This window comes from Candoia aspera, chromosome 3, assembly GCF_035149785.1.
Source record: "Candoia aspera isolate rCanAsp1 chromosome 3, rCanAsp1.hap2, whole genome shotgun sequence".
Taxonomy (NCBI): Eukaryota; Metazoa; Chordata; class Lepidosauria; order Squamata; family Boidae; genus Candoia; species Candoia aspera.
The window spans coordinates 92,775,146-92,794,106 of record NC_086155.1 but is presented as its reverse complement, the minus strand read 5'-3'; the positions used below and the strand labels follow the sequence as shown (position 1 = coordinate 92,794,106).

At 43.1% G+C, this 18,961-nt stretch overlaps 1 protein-coding gene across 2 annotated transcripts in view; it reads left to right on the top strand.

Moving 5' to 3' along the window:
* Window positions 1-18,241, top strand: part of CLCC1 (chloride channel CLIC like 1) — a 45,486-nt gene extending 27,245 nt beyond the window's left edge. For both annotated transcript variants that reach the window (XM_063298371.1, XM_063298372.1), the window contains exons 8-11: window positions 2,957-3,054; window positions 3,142-3,288; window positions 13,759-14,055; window positions 16,650-18,241. In XM_063298371.1, the coding sequence (XP_063154441.1) occupies window positions 2,957-3,054; window positions 3,142-3,288; window positions 13,759-14,055; window positions 16,650-16,718 (611 nt within the window). In that variant the 3' untranslated portion in view covers window positions 16,719-18,241. The remainder of the gene's footprint in view (window positions 1-2,956; window positions 3,055-3,141; window positions 3,289-13,758; window positions 14,056-16,649) is intronic.
* Window positions 18,242-18,961: the final 720 nt, after the last annotated feature.

Genomic DNA, 18,961 nt, shown 5'->3' with positions numbered 1-18,961 from the left:
CGCTCCGTACGCCCCGGCGCCTCAGTCCCAAGCAGATACGCTGGGCTCAGTTTTTCAGCAGGTTTAAATTCCAGCTAAAGTTCATCCCAGGGAAAAACAATTTCCTGGCAGATGCACTCTCTCAACTACCCCAGGACGAGGAGCCCAACCCCAATGTCGTAGGGACTGTACTTTCAGACTCCCAATTGGGCTTAGCAGCTGTCACCTGGAGCCGCGCTCGGGAACAGCTTCCCCCCCCCCCTTGCAAACAACTCCGGCGCAACCCACCCCAAGGCGCAGGCAACCACAGATGCCAGGTGGGCTACGGACAGATTTTATAACAGCACTAAAATCTGACCCCTGGCTCCTCGCCAACCCTAACAAAGTAACTATGGAACAGGACCTCGCATGGGCGGAGGGAAGGTTATATGTCCCTGACTCACAAAGACCGATGATCCTTAGCAGATCGCATGACAGCAAACAGGCTGGTCACTTCAGGTTCCTGAAAACTCTACACCTAACTCAGCGACAGTTTTGGTGGCCGTCGATGAGGAAGGACGTCAAAACGTATGTGGCGTCCTGCCCGGTGTGTGCGATGGCCAAGCAACCGGCTGGCAAACCCCAGGGGCTGCTGCAACCCGTGGCTGAACTCTCCCGCCCTTGGGATGAGATCTCAATGGAATTTCATTGTGGACCTACTGCCTAGCCAAAAGAAAACGGTCATTTGGGTAGTCAAAGGCTACTTCTCAAAACAAGCCCATTTCATCCCCTGCGCCTCGATCCCGTCAGCACAACAGCTGGCGAAACTCTTCCTGGTACACGTGTACCGCCTCCACGGCTGCCCCTCCCGCTTGGTGACCGATAGGGGCACACAATTTACCTCGAGGTTTTGGCGGGCTTTTTTGAAGCTGATAGGTACCCAGCAAGCCCTGTCAACCTCCTGGCATCCCCAGACGGACGGATCTACAGAGATCCTTAATGCCACACTGGAGCAATTCCTCCGCTCCTATATAAACTACCACCAGGATGACTGGGTGGACCTACTCCCGTTTGCAGAGGTCGCATACAACAACGCGATACATCAAAGCACGGGACGAACCCCCTTTGGGGTGGTGTCGGGTCGGGAGTTCGTCCCCATCCCTGAGCTACCCCAGCCCCCATCCCCAGCAGTGGCCGCCTGTGATTGGGGTGCGAAACTCGCAGATTCCTGGCCGGTCATCAAGGACGCGCTTAAAGAGGCACAAACCGCATACAAACTGCAAGTGGACAAACACCAGCACCAACAACCAACGTTTTGGGTAGGGGACCTGGTCTACCTATCCACCAGATCCATCAAATCACCGCAACCATCTAAGAAACTGGCCCCCAAATTTGTTGGGCCATTCCAGGTGACACAAATCGTGAACCCAGTCACAGCGCGCTTGGACCTGCCCCATAATTTAAAGCGGCTGCACCCAGTGTTCCACTGCAGCTTACTCAGGCCGGCAAGTGACCCCTCCCGGTGGCACCCATGCACGCCCCCCCCCCCACCAGTGATGATAGACGGACAGCAACACTTCGAGGTCAAGGAGGTACTAGACTCCCGCAAGCTGTGGGGCTCCCTCCAGTACCTAGTCAAATGGAAACACTTCCCACACCCTGAGTGGGTCGCTGCCCGCGACATCCAAGCTTCCGACCTGATCCTCACCTTCCATACCACCTATCCCTCCAAACCCTCGGCGATTTCCTAAAGGGGGGCAGTATGTCATGATCACCGTTGCGATGCTTGTGACATCGCAGTGGCTCGCATGACAATACAGGGAAATGGGTCCCTGGTGGATTAAGGCAAAGGCAACTGTGAAACACGAAAGCAACAGGTGCAGGAAACTAAGTATCAACCAAGACCGGCGGCGCAGAAGACAGCGATACAAAGTTGCCAACAAGCAATTGACTAACAACAAGAGAGGCGCGCCCGAGCTATCAAAAGATTAAGAGCCTGATCGCCCGGCAATGAATCATTACCGGTCAGGAAGGCGATCGAGGCGATGCCCGGGGCGCAGGGGGGGCTGAACAACCTCTCACCTGACAGGGACGAAACCGGTGGGACTCGTGGGACGCGCCTGGAATAAGGTGGGGTGGAGCACTGACCGGCGCGGGCTATTTAAATCCCGTTCCAGCGCGCTCCCCTCTCAGCTTTTTAAAGGCATGCACTCTGTTTCTCAATAAAGCCAGAACCTAAGCCTACGCTAGCGTCTGTGTATTTACTGGGTCGCAGGCAGAGCCTGACATAATCTTTGCACCTAGAAATACAAAGTCTTTCACTGCTTCTACATTTTCTCCCTCTATTTGCCAGTTATCAATCAGGCTGGTTGCCATAATCTTGGTTTTTTTGAGGTTTAGCTGCAAGCCAGCTTTTGCACTTTCTTCTTTCACCTTCATCATAAGGCTCCTCAGTTCCTCTTCACTTTCAGCCATCAAAGTGGTATCATCTGCATATCTGAGATTGTTAATGTTTCTTCCAGCGATTTTAACTCCAGCCTTGGATTCCTCAAGCCCAGCACGTCGTATGATGTGTTCTGCGTACAAGTTGAATAAGTAGGGTGAGAGTATACAGCCCTGCCGTACTCCTTTCCCAATCTTAAACCAGTCCGTTGTTCCGTGGTCTGTTCTTACTGTTGCTACTTGGTTGTTATACAGATTCCTCAGGAGGCATACAAGATGACTTGGTATCCCCATACCACTAAGAACTTGCCACAATTTGTTATGGTCCACACAGTCAGAGGCTTTAGAATAGTCAATACTTGGACTATTTGCAATTATCTTTTCATGTTAGGATGTCTCAACCTTTGATACTTCTGCTTTAAATTGTATACTCTAAAGTCTTGCTAAAATCGTTACAAATGTAATTTTATTTTAAAGCAGTCAATTTCTACTTACCTTTAAAATACAGTTTCAGTTTTTATTTGTGGCTGAATGATTTCTTGCTTTTTGACTACAGAGTGGTTTAGAACCTCATGGACATTCCAGGACGATCCTTGCCAAAAGCACTATGAAACCCTCCTGGTAAATCCGATTTGGGTCGTTCCTCCAACAAAGGTATTTTCTAGTTCTAAGAGGTTTTCACTTTGTTTCCTAGGGAAGCTATAAAAGCATTCTAATGTTTATTGTTGTCTCCTGTTTTAGACATTGGCTGTTACATTTACCAATTTTGTAACAGAGCCACTGAAGCATGTAGGAAAAGGAATTGGTGAATTTATTAGAGCACTCATGAAAGAAATTCCAGTACTTCTACATATGCCAGTGCTAATCATCATAGCGGGGGCAGTTTTGGTAAGTATTTGCTTGAAGGAGGGTCATCTGGAATCTTGGGCTCTGCTGTCCCACAGGACAGGATGTAAGTTCCCGAAAGACCAATCTGGTTTGGATGCTAGGAAGAAAATTTCTATCAGTTCAGTAGTGGAACTAATTACTAAATAGGCTTTAGTCCCCTTTGCTTGACATGTTCAGTTGAGTTTCCTGTGTTAACAAGGATTGAGCGCAGCAGCCTAAATGGCCAGTCCCATTTCTGTGATTCAGTGCCTCTCTTGTGTGTATGACCTAACATTGCACCAGTGAATTTAATTTGAGGAAAACAGATGTAACTTACCCTGCACTTGGATAGCTGAGCTTAATAATCCTCAAATATCTTTCCATGAATTTCCCATGGTGTCATTTATTGCCAGGTTGGAGGGACCACTCATGTACAAAAAGCAGGGGAGGCGGAGCAAGACGGCCACCGAGTGACAGCTTTTTAGTGAGCTCCTAATCCTCTTATTTTATTTATCCCCTATATGTAGTTTTAAGTTAGTTTATTTTATTTAATATCAATCAGTGATCTTAGTAATTTTAGTTTTTCTTATTCGGATTAGCAATTTTAGGTTTTTAGATTCAGGATTAGATAGGATTAGGATTTTAGATTTTGGATTCTGGAACTCATCAGCTGCGGACACCTGTCAACGAAGTGAGAGTAGGACTTACAATCCTGAATTACCACTCGAGGATGCAAAATCAGAAAGCAAGAATAAAAACAAAAAAGAACTTGAAAAGAAAGTTCAAGAGGAGTCACAAATTGGAGACACAGCTGAGAGGAAATCCAAAACTAGACAAGGCTGCGATGACTCTAAAGCAACCAAAGATAAAGGATTTATTTCAATCAGTAGACACTGCAAGTAAGTCTCCTTTTCCTTTTTCCTCTCCCCTTGTAACCTCCATCCACAATTCTTATTCCCTACTGGACTGGGATGTGGACGATTGTTTTTCCATTGAAAATTAGGTTTCAACAGGAGATAGAGGGGAGGATATGGTTAATACTAAGAGCAATTTTAAAGGAGACTTGGACCTGGTTGCCAAGAACTGTCTTTTAACTGCTCAGACAGTCATTGCTATATATGATCAGCTCTCAGAAGCCAATAAAAAGATAGATGAACTAAAGACTCTAATGGGAAATTACATCTCCAAAATAGATAAGAAAGCAAACAGTAACTCCCATGCTCCAAAATTTACCCCTAATCCACGGACACCATGGGTGGCACGGGGGTTCTCAGAAGGAGAAGACATGGAGGAGAGGCTAGTCTTACAGAGACACAGGATTTTGCTCCAAGTTGCCGATATGCCTCTGAATAGGGCTAGGTGGCATAACAGAAGAGTAATACTGAACTCTCTTTCTCAACTTTTACATTGTAAGGTATATTCTAATGAATTAATAGAGATCTCTTGGCTCCCTAGTGGGCACGGATGTAAAAAAATATTGCTAACTTTTGGACAGATTATTTATCCATCACTGCTCTTTAGGCTTGAAAATTCTTTAAGGAAATATCATATCTGGCCAATTCGTGTGTTTTATAATACACAAACTCAGTCACTGCTAAAGTCTGGGCGGAGAGCCAAGTCAGCGAGGGAGGACGACATGAACCTTGAAAATCGTAAATGTAACTGTTCACTATCAGTAAAACAAAGTACTCCTCCATTAACAAAGATAGAACAAGATAAGGTTAACAGAAAAAAGATCCCAGATTCACTTAAAGGGAAGATACAGTTTTTGGATGATGAGGATGAACTAATCAATCAGTTTGCCACCCTTCCCCCAGGAGAACAACAACTGATTTTACATAACACTGAATTAGTAAGGTCAATGTTGAAATCAGTAACTAACGCGACAGAAACTCTTAACACCCTGCTCCCCTCCAGCAGCTCCTCTGTGGAAATGTTACTAAGTCCGGTTTCTGAAAGCATAAAATCTCCACTAAAAAAAAAAGAGAGCGTGCCAGCCCAAAGCAAAAACACACAAAGGAAAAGGACTCTCAGCAGGATAATATAGTACAAGTCCTAATTAACCACCCAGAGGATAAAACTGTAGCTGGTGGCCTAACATCACTGGCAGTAGAGAATCAGATAGAGCAATCTCAAGAGTCGCTTTACCCAGTTGAACTCAGTGTGGACCCTAATTCTGATTCCGTTCAGCAAGGGGTTGTTCCGCCTATATCCTGTCATTCTATGTCAGTACAAGTTAATACCGTCAAGGGAAATTCTGTATCGGAGCGATTTTCTGAAAACAGCCACCAACTTGACGCTAGTCACTTTCAAGTACAGCAATTAGAAAATGAGAGGGATGGATTGAGTCCTCTACCATTTACAGAAATGGTAGCAGCAGACCAAAACCTGTGGAATATTGGCCCCAAGACAAAGAAGAGCAGCAATTACAACCTATGACGAGGAAAGCTGAATCCTATAATAATTGCGTCTACATGGGAAGTATTGACAATATAGTCCCAGTATCAGAACCAAATTGACTGTATCTATCCTCACTTGTTAGTCAACCACCCCATCTAGAATATTCTGTTTCTGGGAGACCTGTACAAGATAGATTTTCTTGCAACCATCATGAAGCAACTCAAGTTTCGACCATCTCCTAGGACTCGCCTTTAAAAACGGTCACATTTGGGAACTCAGATCGACATACAGATGCTCTTAAATCCCTATCTATCCTCTCATGGAATATTGCAGGTTGGAACGCCAAATCATAAACTCTGCTTTCATAAATCCACCCAATCATCCAGAGAGGCCATGTTACGGACTCCGTCCGTAAGGGAATTTCATCTGGTGGGGTCCAGAGAAATGGGCCGCCTCTGCAGTGGCCCCCACCCTTTTGAACAACTTGCCCCCGGAGGTGAGGCAGGCCCCTTCACTCCTGACCTTCTGGAAGGCCCTGAAGACTTGGTTCTGCCGTCTCGCTTGGGGCAGGAAGGTGGGTAACCATTCTTGGGGGTGGCTCGCACCCTAGAGGCCCTCCCACCATCTTGGAATTTTACACCCTCTTGGATTTTATATGTATTTATTGTATTTTATAATAATTGTAATCTGTCTGGTTTTGTGAGATTTTAACGTTTATGATTATAGTTTGATTTTATTGTAAACTGCCCAGAGTCCCTCTTTTGGGGGAGATGGGCGGTAATTAAATTTGAATAATAAATAAAAATAAATAAAATAAATTGCTGAATTCAACCTACTCTTACTCCAAGAAACGTGGCTTGACAGCAACTTGTTTATAAATGGGTATACATCCCTCTCACTACCCGCAGCTCCTGGAGCAGGACGAGGCAGAACGTGTGGTAAGCTAAGTATACAAATCTCAACCAAACTACGTACAAATATTATACAGTTAGACCCAATGGAGCGCTATGCAATGTCTGTGCTGTTAAAATTTAATTTGTTGTTTATTTGTTCATTCGCTTCTGACTCTTCGTGACGTCATGGACCAGCCCACGCCAGAGCTTCCTGTCGGTCGTCAACACCCCCAGCTCCCCCAGGGACGAGTCCGTCACCTCTAGAATATCATCTTTCCATCTTGCCCTTGGCTGGCCCCTCTTCCTTTTGCCTTCTACTTTCCCCAGCTTCAGCATCTTCTCCAGGGTGTCCTGTCTTCTCATTATGTGGCCTAAGTATTTCAGTTTTGCCTTTAATATCATTCCCTCAAGTGAGAAGTCTGGCTTTATTTCCTGGAGTATGGACTGGTTTGATCTTCTTGCAGTCCAAGGCACTCTCAGAATTTTCCTCCAACACCACAGTTCAAAAGCATCGATCTTCCTTCTCTCAGCCTTCCTTATGGTCCAGCTCTCACAGCCATATGTTACTACGGGGAACACCATTGCTTTAACTATGCAGACCTTTGTTGTCAGTGTGATGTCTCTGCTCTTAACTATTTTATCAAGATTTGTCATTGCTCTTCTCCCAAGGATTAAGCGTCTTCTGATTTCCTGACTGCAGTCAGCATCTGCAGTAATCTTTGCACCTAGAAATACAAAGTCTTTCACTGCTTCTACATTTTCTCCCTCTATTTGCCAGTTATCAATCAAGCTGGTTGCCATAATCTTGGTTTTTTTGAGATTTAGCTGCAAGCCAGCTTTTGCACTTTCTTCTTTCACCTTCATCATAAGGCTCCTCAGTTCCTCTTCGCTTTCAGCCATCAAAGTGGTATCATCTGCATATCTGAGATTGTTAATGTTTCTTCCAGCGATTTTAACTCCAGCCTTGGATTCCTCAAGCCCAGCACGTCGCATGATGTGTTCTGCGTACAAGTTGAATAGGTAGGGTGAGAGTATACAGCCCTGCCGTACTCCTTTCCCAATCTTAAACCAGTCCGTTGTTCCGTGGTCTGTTCTTACTGTTGCTACTTGGTCGTTATACAGATTCTTCAGGAGGCATACAAGATGACTTGGTATCCCCATACCGCTAAGAACTTGCCACAATTTGTTATGGTCCACACAGTCAAAGGCTTTAGAATAGTCAATAAAACAGAAATAGATGTTTTTCTGAAACTCCTTGGCTTTTTCCATTATCCAGCAGGTATTGGCAATTTGGTCCCTAGTTCCTCTGCCTTTTCTAAACCCAGCTTGTACATCTGGCAATTCTCGCTCCATGAATTGCTGAAGTCTACCTTGCAGGATCTTGAGTATTACCTTACTGGCATGTGAAATGAGTGCCACTGTTCAATAGTTTGAACATTCTTTAGTGTTTCCCTTTTTTGGTATGGGTATATAAGTTGATTTTTTCCAATCTGATGGCCATTCTTCTGTTTTCCAAATTTGCTGGCATATAGCGTGCATTACCTTGACAGCATCATCTTGCAAGATTTTGAACAGTTCAGCTGGGATGCCGTCGTCTCCTGCTGCCTTGTTATTAGCAGTGCTTCTTAAGGCCCATTCAACCTCACTCTTCAGGATGTCTGGCTCTAGCTCCCTGACCACACCCTTAAAGCTATCCCCGATATTGTTATCCTTCCTATACAGGTTTTCCATATATTCTTGCCACCTTTTCTTGATCTCCTCTTCTTCTGTTAGGTCCTTGCCATCTTTGTTTTTGATCATACCCATTTTTGCCTGGAATTTACCTCCGATGTTTCTAATTTTCTGGAAGAGGTCTCTTGCCCTTCCTATTCTATTGTCTTCTTCCACTTCCACGCATTGCTTGTTTAAAAATAATTCCTTATCTCTTCTGGCTAACCTCTGGAATTTTGCATTTAATTGGGCATATCTCCCCCTATCGCTGTTGCCTTTTGCTTTCCTTCTTTCTTGGGCTACTTTTAGTGTCTCAGCAGACAGCCATTTTGCCTTCTTGGTTTTCTCTTTCTCTGGGATGTGTTTTGTTGCCACCTCCTGAACAATGTTGCAAACCTCTGTCCATAGTTCTTCCGGGACCCTATCTACTAAGTCCAGTCCCTTAAATCGATTCTTCACCTCCACTGCATATTCCTTAGGAATATTAGTGAGCTCATATCTAGCTGATCTGTGGGTCTTCCCTAATCTCTTTAGTCTGATCCTAAATTGTGCAATAAGAAGTTCGTGATCAGAACTACAGTCAGCTCCAGGTCTTGTTTTTACCAACTGTATAGATGTCCGCCACCTTTGGCTGCAAAGGATGTAGTCAATCTGATTTCGGTGTTGTCCATCTGGTGAAGTCCATGTATAAAGCCATCTCTTAGGTTGTTGGAAGTGAGTGTTTGTCATGCAGAGTGAGTTGTCTTGGCAAAATTCTATCAGCCTATGTCCTGCTTCGTTTTGTTCTCCCAGGCCATGCTTACCTGTAATTCCAGGTGTCATCTGACTGCCCACCTTAGCATTCCAGTCTCCTGTGATGAAAATAACGTCTCTTTTAGGCGTGTTGTCCAGTAGGTGCTGCAGATCCTCATAGAACTGCTCTACTTCAGCTTCTTCAGCATCTGTGGTTGGGGAGTATATTTGAATCACTGTGATGTTAGATGGCTTGCCCTGAATTCGAATTGAGATCATTCTATCGTTTTTTGGATTGTATCCAAGCACTGCTTTAGCCACTTTACTATTAATTATGAAGGCTACTCCATTTCTTCTGTGGTCCTCTTGTCCACAGTAGTAGATCTGGTGGTCATTTGATATGAAGTGGCCCATTCCAGTCCATTTCAGTTCACTGATGCCCAAAATGTCTATCTTTAACCTTGACATCTCACCAATAACCACATCCAATTTGCCCTGGCTCATAGATTTTACATTCCAGGTTCCAATGGTGTGTTGATCCTTAGAACATCGGATTCGCCATTCACCACCAGCACCGTCGGCCGCTAGCCGTCCTTTCGGCTTTGAGCTAGCTGCGTCATCACGTCTGGGGCTAGTTGAACTCATCCTCTGTTCCTCCCCAGTAGCATTGTGACCATCTTCCGACCTGGGGGTCTCATCTTCCGATGGTACACCGACATATCTCTGGTTGTACTGATCCGTTTAGTTTTCATGGCAAGAATACTGGGGTGGGTTGCCATTACCTTCCCCAGGGATCGCATTTAGTCTGACCTCTCTGTCATAACTTTCCCGTCTTGGGTGTCCCTTCACGGTTTAGCTCATGGCATCATTGAGGTGCTCAAGCGACAAGGTAATCATCCTTTGCTGAAGTAAAATTTAATAATGCTCTATTATTATTGGTGAATGTCTGTCTTCCACCTCTCCAGAATAGGTCCCATTTTAACAACATATGGACTAAACTGGAAGCATATGTAAGTACTCTTATGCTAAATAATCCCTCAATTTATGTAATAGTTTCTGGTGACCTAAATGCCAGGGTGGGGGCGAACGATACACTTTTTACTCAGTTCCACCAGTATCCCCCAGAACCAGTTACAATTCCCCCCCCCCCGTTAATCCGGCAATCTAAAGATTCAAAAGGGGACTATAAGGGGCTGTGTCTATTACTAACAATCAACAAATTAAATTTATATTTATTGAATGGATCTATCAGTAGTGATTTCCCTGGTGAATTCTCCCACTAGGTCAGCTCAAGACCTTCCCCGATTGACTATACTTTAATCTCATGGAATTTGATTACTTTTGTACAAAAATTTTATTTAGGAAATCAACCCGATAGTGAACATCTGCCAGGTATTACAGTTTTAAAAGCATTTGACAATTGCTTTCTGGAAACAGAACCCATCCCATTTCGGGCTTCAGACTCAGAGCTAAGGTTGGTTCATGTCAAATGGACTCAGCAACTTAGTGAGCAAATTGCTCAGCTGCTTCTATCCGAAGCAGCACTGCAACTCTTCTCCACCATAGTCAGAGAGAGGTCTGGGGATTCTCCCTTGCAGACATTTACACAACTGATTCAGTTGCTCCAGCCTGTGATTTCCACCCAGATATCAAGGAGCAGAGATAATCTAGGGGGCAAGATCTATCCTTCCCAGCCCTGGCTTGATGCAGAATGTTTTGAGGCCAAAGGTAAACTGATCAGGGGATTTAAGCTATATAAAGAGAACCCAGTTGAGCACCCCATCCAAGATTTTATGCTCCAGAAGAAACAATATAAACATCTTCTACAAAACAAGAAAAGAGAATTCACTAAGGTTTCCTGGCAGCAGCTGATAACAGCTTCTCAAGCCAGAAATTCCACTCTGTTCTGGCACCTTATAGCTCTCCATTCAATTGACAGGCCCCTTTTACTCCCTCACCTCATACCAGCATCTGTGTGGGAAGACCACTTTAGAGCATTATACTCACAAGAAGAGGCCCATATAGTTGACTTAGATCTTAATACTAACCTGCTCCCAAATTGGGCCCCTGTCACAAATGCTGAAATAAAGAGGCTCATAAAACAGTTAAAGCCTGGTAAAGCTCCAGGCAGTGACTTTATTACACCTGAAATATTACAAAACAACCTGGATTGCTGGACTCCTGTTCTTGCTTCCCTGTTTACTTATATTGACCGCACTGCACAAATTCCAGAGGACTGGGGCCTAGCTATTATCGTCCCTATTTATAAAAAGGGCACTCGAGACCTGCCTGCTAACTGCAGGCCCATTAGCTTGTTAAGTATAATAAGTAAGCTCTATGCCAGACACTTATACAATAAGCTAGTTGACTGGATTGACTCAGAGCATATATTGGCAGATGAGCAAGCAGGTTTTAGGTCCGGACATTCTATTTATGGACATGCCCTTATACTTCAACATCTGGCCGAAAAATATACATCTAAAACAGGCTCGACATTATATACCGCTTTTATTGATTTTAGGTCTGCATTTGATCTGGTTCCCAGAGCAAGGCTTTGGTCTAAGCTTATCCATACTACAAGTGATAGAAGGCTAGTGCTGCTCATGCATAATCTTTATAAGAACTCCAGAATCAAAGTTTGATGCAGTACGCAAGGTCATCAAACAAGTGAGATTCCAACTCACAGAGGAGTGAGGCAGGGTTGTATTTTAGCTCCTCTGCTGTTTAACCTGTATATAAATTCACTTGTGGCCAAAATGAATCAATTGGAATACCACCCTCCAAAACTGGCAGACAGGCATATCGTAACTTTGTTGTATGCAGATGACATAGTACTCCTATCATAAACACGAATTGGACTCAAACGAGCCATGAGTGCTCTGGCCAGTTACTGCTCCGAAGAAGCTTTCGAAATCAACTATAGCAAGACTAAAATTTTGGTCTTTGCAAAGAGACCTAAACTACACATCTGGAGGATAAACGGCCAGAACGTTGAAAAAGGTAAATCCTTTAAATATCTGGGCATGGTTTTGCATAGCTCCACTAAATGCAGTGCACACCAAAGCTATGTTATACAAAACGCTCAAAGAACACTGGCAGCAATCCAATCCTTTCATTTTACCAAGGGAGCACAGCACATTCCAGCAGCCCTGAAGTTATACGCAGCTAAGGCCCGCACACAATTACTCTTCAGTGCTCAGCTAGCACCCTATCCTTCTTTCACACCATTGGAAAGGGTTCAATCCAAATTCTTAAGGGCCATATTTCAGGTACCCCCCTGTACCCCAAATGCAGTATTAAGGAGGGAAGCAGGGTTGCCTAAAGTTGAAACAGGTGCATGGACTTGTATTATAGCACATTGGCTGAAACTACTGTTTTTCCGTACGGGTTTGGGTTCTTTCCTTTCTAAGGATAATTATAAATCAGTATGGTTCAGGACCATCTCACAAAAACTACAACATCTCGGCTTTTCTAGTGAGGCACTCCTAATGATGGGCTATGAGTGTGCACTTAGCGAATTCAAGCAGCGTATCAAAGACCTGGAAATCCAGTCAGCTTTGCCTAAGAGTGTTTTTTTGGGTGATCAAGCCTTTTCTTATAAGCCAGCGAGGTACCTAAATCATATAACTGTCTCCAAATTTTGGAGGGCACTTACTTTGGCACGTTGTAATGTGCTTCCCACAGTTTTGGAGGGCCGCTACAAAAAAGTCTCATACGAGTTGAGACTGTGCCCCTGTGGACAAGGGGCTATTGAAACTATAGAACATGTCCTGCTATACTGTATTCTTTATAAGGATTCACGAACTCATTTAGTAACCCCTCATTTGATAAAATATCCAGGAAATTCTGATCTCTTTTAAGTTCAGTTGTTTCTACCTGATCAGAATGACTTAGTTTCCCTGAACGTAGCTAAATTTTGCTACACTGTCTGCAAATTAGGCAGACCTTGACTGCCCATTGAAGACTCTATTAATCTGTAAATATATTATCATGTTTTGTTCATTTCATTTAATGTATTTTTAATGTATTTCAATGTATTTTTTTTAAATCTGTAATTCTGGTCTGTGACCGTATTAAAGATTGATTGATTGATTGACTGATTGATTGATTGATACAAAAAGCAGTTTGAAAGCTGTAGCTTTTTCAAGACAAATCACAGTCATGTTCTAGGTAAATTATCCTGGACCCAAAGCTGGTGTATGAATTAAAATTAATGCAGTGTACCATGATAAAAATAATTTGGTTGTTGCATCCACAGAGATTGATCTAACAGTGGCCAACAATCCATCATATATTCATATTCTAAAAGATTCAGATAAATATAAAAAATGGTTAACAGCTCTTCCTGTAAGACAGGAAGAAATGCTATTTAAATACTCTGGGTAGTAAAGGTTGGAAGCAAATACTTGAGGAAATACTATTTAATGAGAAATGTTAAAATATATAGTGTCCCTGTTTGCGTACAGGTGGATCATATCCAACAGTGCCCTTCTATCAGCAAGAAACGTGGTTGCTGGATCAAATCCCTCTTGATATGTGCCTTCAGTTCATGTCACCAATTTCTCTGGAGCTTTGGAGGTTCCTCCAAAAAAGACTTTGGTGCAATGGCAGGGGGTGGAGGCTTTAATAGGAAAGACAGGAAAGCCACTACTGGATAAGTGGAAATCACTGCACATATAACAATGGAGACTTTAGTAACTGAAGATTGGAATTACAACATCCTGTTGGGGAGCTTACCCAAGTGTCTCTTTTCTAGATGTTCTGCTATGGGGCAGGAAGATCCATCATGGCACTAGGTTTATCATACCAGGAGAGGCCGCAGCCTCCTGCTCTTCCCCCAGCGGGTGGAAATCAGCCATTGCAGACTCGGGCAGATGGCAAGGGAGCCTCAGCTAAAACCCAAAATCACAGACGCCCTTCTGATAGTGAAGATGAATCAAGAAGTAACAGGCAAACCAGATCTGAAGGCGACCCTAACAATGCCATAGAGGTTGTCCAACTCAGCAATACATTGGAGGTACCAGCAGAAGAGCAATCCAAGTTGGCAGCCAAGGTAATCAGAGGGATGTAGGTTTTAATTCTAATTAAATTTGGGGGGTTAACATTTATGCACTAACCTACTGGGCTTCTACGCCACTGCAGCCTTAGAGACCACTGCACTCCTCAAGACATTAAAAGACAAAATCCACAAAGCCCAACACATAGTTAAAAAGAAAATCCACAATGTGATAAAATGTTATTTGGCATCTGTCCTCTGGCAGTAATATTAACAGTTCAAGGTTCTAGAAAGCAGCTCAGACAACAAATTATTTTCTGCAACCCACTTTTTAAAGTTATTTCTAATAAAGTCTCCCTGGTTAAAACAAGATAATTTCCAATGTGAGTAAATCTACTTTAAGGGGGTTGTTTTGTGGCTCAGAAGTTTGGCTGAACCATTCTGGGGTGGGTGTCACAGTTTGGTGGATTTGAAGCCTTGGTTATGCAAGGTTTGGGCCAGGAGGTAGAGAAAGGAAAGCAATGGGAAGATCAAGGGGATGGGTGGGCAGGCTGATTGGAGATGCCATGACTGAATTACAGGACAGTGGTGCATGGCAGCTCAAGTGTATCCCACCACCCTTCTCCCATTTTCCCAGGACCTACCTTTCTTCCTCACTCTCAGCCACTACCATGTGCCTCTACCACTGATGACCTTGCCTTTTTCCCTGCCTCTGTGCAAAATATAGATTTTGGTCCAAATATGGATCACCCAAAACTGGCTGTTCCATTTTGGGAATGCTTTGCACATATCTATAGTACTATAATTAATAAAGAAGCATTAGCTAGCACTTTTGAACTGTGTGCATATATAAATAGCATTTCATGATGTTGCAATGCATTTTAGTTGACTTCAGAAAACTATGGATTACATTAAGGAAGAATAACAGTGCAATCCTATACGTGTACTGTATATTCAAAATAAAGTCCCACTAATTTCAGTTGGATCCACTCCCAAATGAATTCTTATAGGATTGCATCCTTATTTGATTACTTATGTTTGTGGATAAATATACCTTTGAGAAAAACAAAAATGTATGAAGGGCCCCGTTTCCTGGTTGTGTTGATACCTATGGATTTAAATATCTCTTGGCTGCTATTTGTGTTTAATTTCTTTGGTACTGTTTTAATTGTTTGGCTGTTTTTATGACTGTTAGCCACCCAGAGTCATGGGTTTGAGATGGGGGCTATATAAATTGAATGAATGGATGAATGAATGAATAAATAGAGTACAAACAAAGTACAGTGAATAATTTCTAATAAATCATTATGGGATTTGTTTGTAAGAAAAATATTTGTTTATTCGTTTAGTCGCTTCCGACTCTTCGTGACTTCATGGACCAGCCCACGCCAGAGCTTCCTGTCGGTCGTCAACACCCCCAGCTTCCGCAGGGATGAGTCCGTCACCTCTAGAATATCATCCATCCACCTTGCCCTTGGTCGGCCCCTCTTCCTTTTGCCCTCCACTCTCCCTAGCATCAGCATCTTCTCCAGGGTGTCCTGTCTTCTCATTATGTGGCCAAAGTATTTCAGTTTTGCCTTTAATATCATTCCCTCAACTGAGCAGTCTGGCTTTATTTCCTGGAGGATGGACTGGTTTGATCTTCTTGCAGTCCAAGGCACTCTCACTTTCACTTTCTGAAACTCCCTGGCCTTTTCCATTATCCATCGGATATTGGCAATTTGGTCCCTAGTTCCTCTGCCTTTTCTAAACCCAGCTTGTACATCTGGCAATTCTCGCTCCATGAATTGCTGAAGTCTACCATGCAGGATCTTGAGCATTACCTTACTGGCATGTGAAATGAGTGCCACTGTTCGATAGTTTGAACATTCTTTAGTGTTTCCCTTTCTTGGTATGGGATATAAGTTGATTTTTTCCAGTCTGATGGCCATTCTTGTGTTTTCCAAATTTGCTGGCATATAGCATGCATTACCTTGACAGCATCATCTTGCAAGATTTTGACTAACATATGGCTGCGAGAGCTGGAGCATAAGGGAGGCTGAGAGAAGGAAAATCGATGCTTTGGAACTGTGGTGTTGGAGGAAAATTCTGAGAGTGCCTTGGACTGCAAGAAGTCATCTTTGACGCTTTCAGCCATCAAACCAGTCCATCCTCCAGGAAATAAAGCCAGACTGCTCAGTTGAGGGAATGATATTAAAGGCAAAACTGAAATACTTTGGCCACATAATGAGAAGACAGGACACCCTGGAGAAAGTGCTGATGCTAGGGAGAGTGGAGGGCAAAAGGAAGAGGGGCCGACCAAGGGCAAGGTGGATGGATGATATTCTAGAGGTGACAGACTCATCCCTGGGGGAGCTGGGGGTGTTGACGACCGACAGGAAGCTCTGGCGTGGACTGGTCCATGAAGTCACGAGTCAGAAGCGACTAAACGAATAAACAACAAAATGTGGAATTTCTCCTTTGTGCCTATGGCCTGTGCCTACATTCTACAGGGATAGGAAAATATGCACACAAAAGGCCAGTGAAGGTGCTTTATAGTTGATCGATTTTTTTAGAGTAAGAGGACTTGTTAATTTGTAAGTTGTATAATTTTAATGCCATTTCAGGAAAGGAGTGAAAGCAGTAAATAATGCTTTCCCTGTTTTACATAGCATGTTCCAGAAGTCTCAGCTGTTCTCCAGAGGTCTTTAGTGGTTCACCAGGAGAAGAGAGAAGAGTGATTTTGGACCTGTTGGTAAATGCCATTTTTAAAAAACTTGAGTCAACTTTTTTGTGTTGTTATTTATTTTACCCATAAAGAAAAAATAAATTCTATTTATTAATCTTGGTGGAAATGCCATAGCAGCATTTTAACAATACCATGGACTGATTTCAGGCTTCAGTTATGGAATTGGGAACCATAATTCATTTAATAATAAATAAATAACCATTCGGAGCTCATGGTGTGCTCGACAGTGAAAGAGTGGGTAGGCTACCTTTTTTCCTGCTTGTACTCTTTGAACTTCTACTCCAGATGGTTGGGAAATGTTTTAAACAGTATGGAAAGGGGATTTTAGGGGGAGAAGACAGAGTGGTGGGAGTTAGTTTTCTCCCCCTCTTTCAGCCACTGTGATCTCCCCACTGCATTGGAGCCTTTCAGATGAGAGTGTTTGCTTTGAAATACAGCAAAATCTAGGACCAACTCACTTTTCTCTGTTGTGAAATTAATGATCTGACAATAGCAATTCTTATGAAGTTTATGGAAAATAAGTATACACAATGTTCAGTTTTCATACTGTATTATGAAGCATGTGCGGAAGAAAGGATTTCCAAGACTTCAGTGTTGTTTGCTGATATACAGTGACTTCCTGTACATCTAGAAGAGTAGTTGGTAACCTTTAAAAGACTGGGCAGCTATTTGATTCTTCAGTTGGATTCGCTTCTAAATAACTCTGCATAAAGATTAGAGACTGGCATTTTTTAAATGGACATTTTTAATGGGAAAAAAAAAACTGTATCTAACAAGGCCTTGACACATATATGCAATATTTAGCTTCCTGTGTCATATTTTCTGGTTCAATTTTCACTCCATTTGTCTCCCTCTGGGGGGAAAAAGTATTTTCACTAAACAGGGCTTGAGATGCACATTTAGCACATCTTAAGCAGGGAAATAGAGGTAGTTGAAGGAGAAAGATCAAATTGGTAACTGTACTAGCCCTATTTTCTTATACAGATTTAAAAATAGAGGGCTGAAGAATCTATTCATATATTTTGTATAGCTTTTTTCCACCCTTTGGATTGTTCCAAAAATAGGAGGGCACCAGAATTCATACTGTGGATTATTAATGAATGTTTTGACTCCCCAGTGTAACAGAGGATGTGGCTTGTGAAGACATTTGGCAGAAGGCTTTTAAATAATTGACATCTTCTCCTTACAAGAAAAGTATCAGAGGAACACTGCTTCCTGACAGACCTCTATTTTACCAGATAGAAACTTCTTTAAAAATTACTTTTAATAAAAAGAATTCATCATTCTGAAATGAGAAAACGATTCACTTTGTAACTCTCTATACCCCAGTATTTTGCTGCATCTTGAGTAATACAGGCATATTTCTAAATTATGTTTATCAGGATGTTTTCTCCTGAGCTTCAAGGCATTTTGAAAGCATCTGATAAGAGAATTACATTTTAAACATATAAAACATATGCAAGAGTTTTGTACATATTGCTTGACAGAGAAATAAAAGTTTCAACAAACATGGGACTTTAGTGTAATTTGTACTGTGTTCATAAATATCCCAAGGAATATAACAACTAATTCGTTTTAGTTATTTACTTCCCAAGAGCAATCATAAAAGTGAAGTTAGGCCTTAAATTTCATGGGACGCGGTGGCGCTGCGGGTTAAACCGCTGCGCTGCTGAGCTTGCTGATCGGAAGGTCGGCGGTTCGAATCCACGCAGCGGGGTGAGCTCCCGTTGCTAGTCCCAGCTCCTGCTCACCTAGCAGTTCGAAAGCATGCAAATGTGAGTAGATTAATAGGTACCGCTTCGGCGGGAAGGTAACGGCGTTCTGTGTCGTCATGCCGGCCACATGACCACGGACGGGTCCTTACGGACAACGCCGGCTCCAAGGCTTAGAAACAGAGATGAGCACCGCCCCCTAGAGTCGGACACGACTGGACTTTATGTCGAGGGAAACCCTTAGGCCTTAAATTAGCTTAATCAAGTTTAAGTTAGGCCTGTGGGAACGGTTGGGATTACTGCTGGTGTCCTTGGGGACTTTAGCCTGTCACCTGGCAATGTTTTGTCCAGGGTGGCTCAAGAGTTCATGGCCTCCATGGCAACCAAGGACCTGTCCCAAATGATAGAAGGCCCAACACATGCTGGAGATTGCACATTAGATATGGTTTTTGTCTTGGGGCAGTTGTAGTGTGATCTGGTATTGGAGGACATTAACAACAGTCTGTTGTCATGGACAGACCAC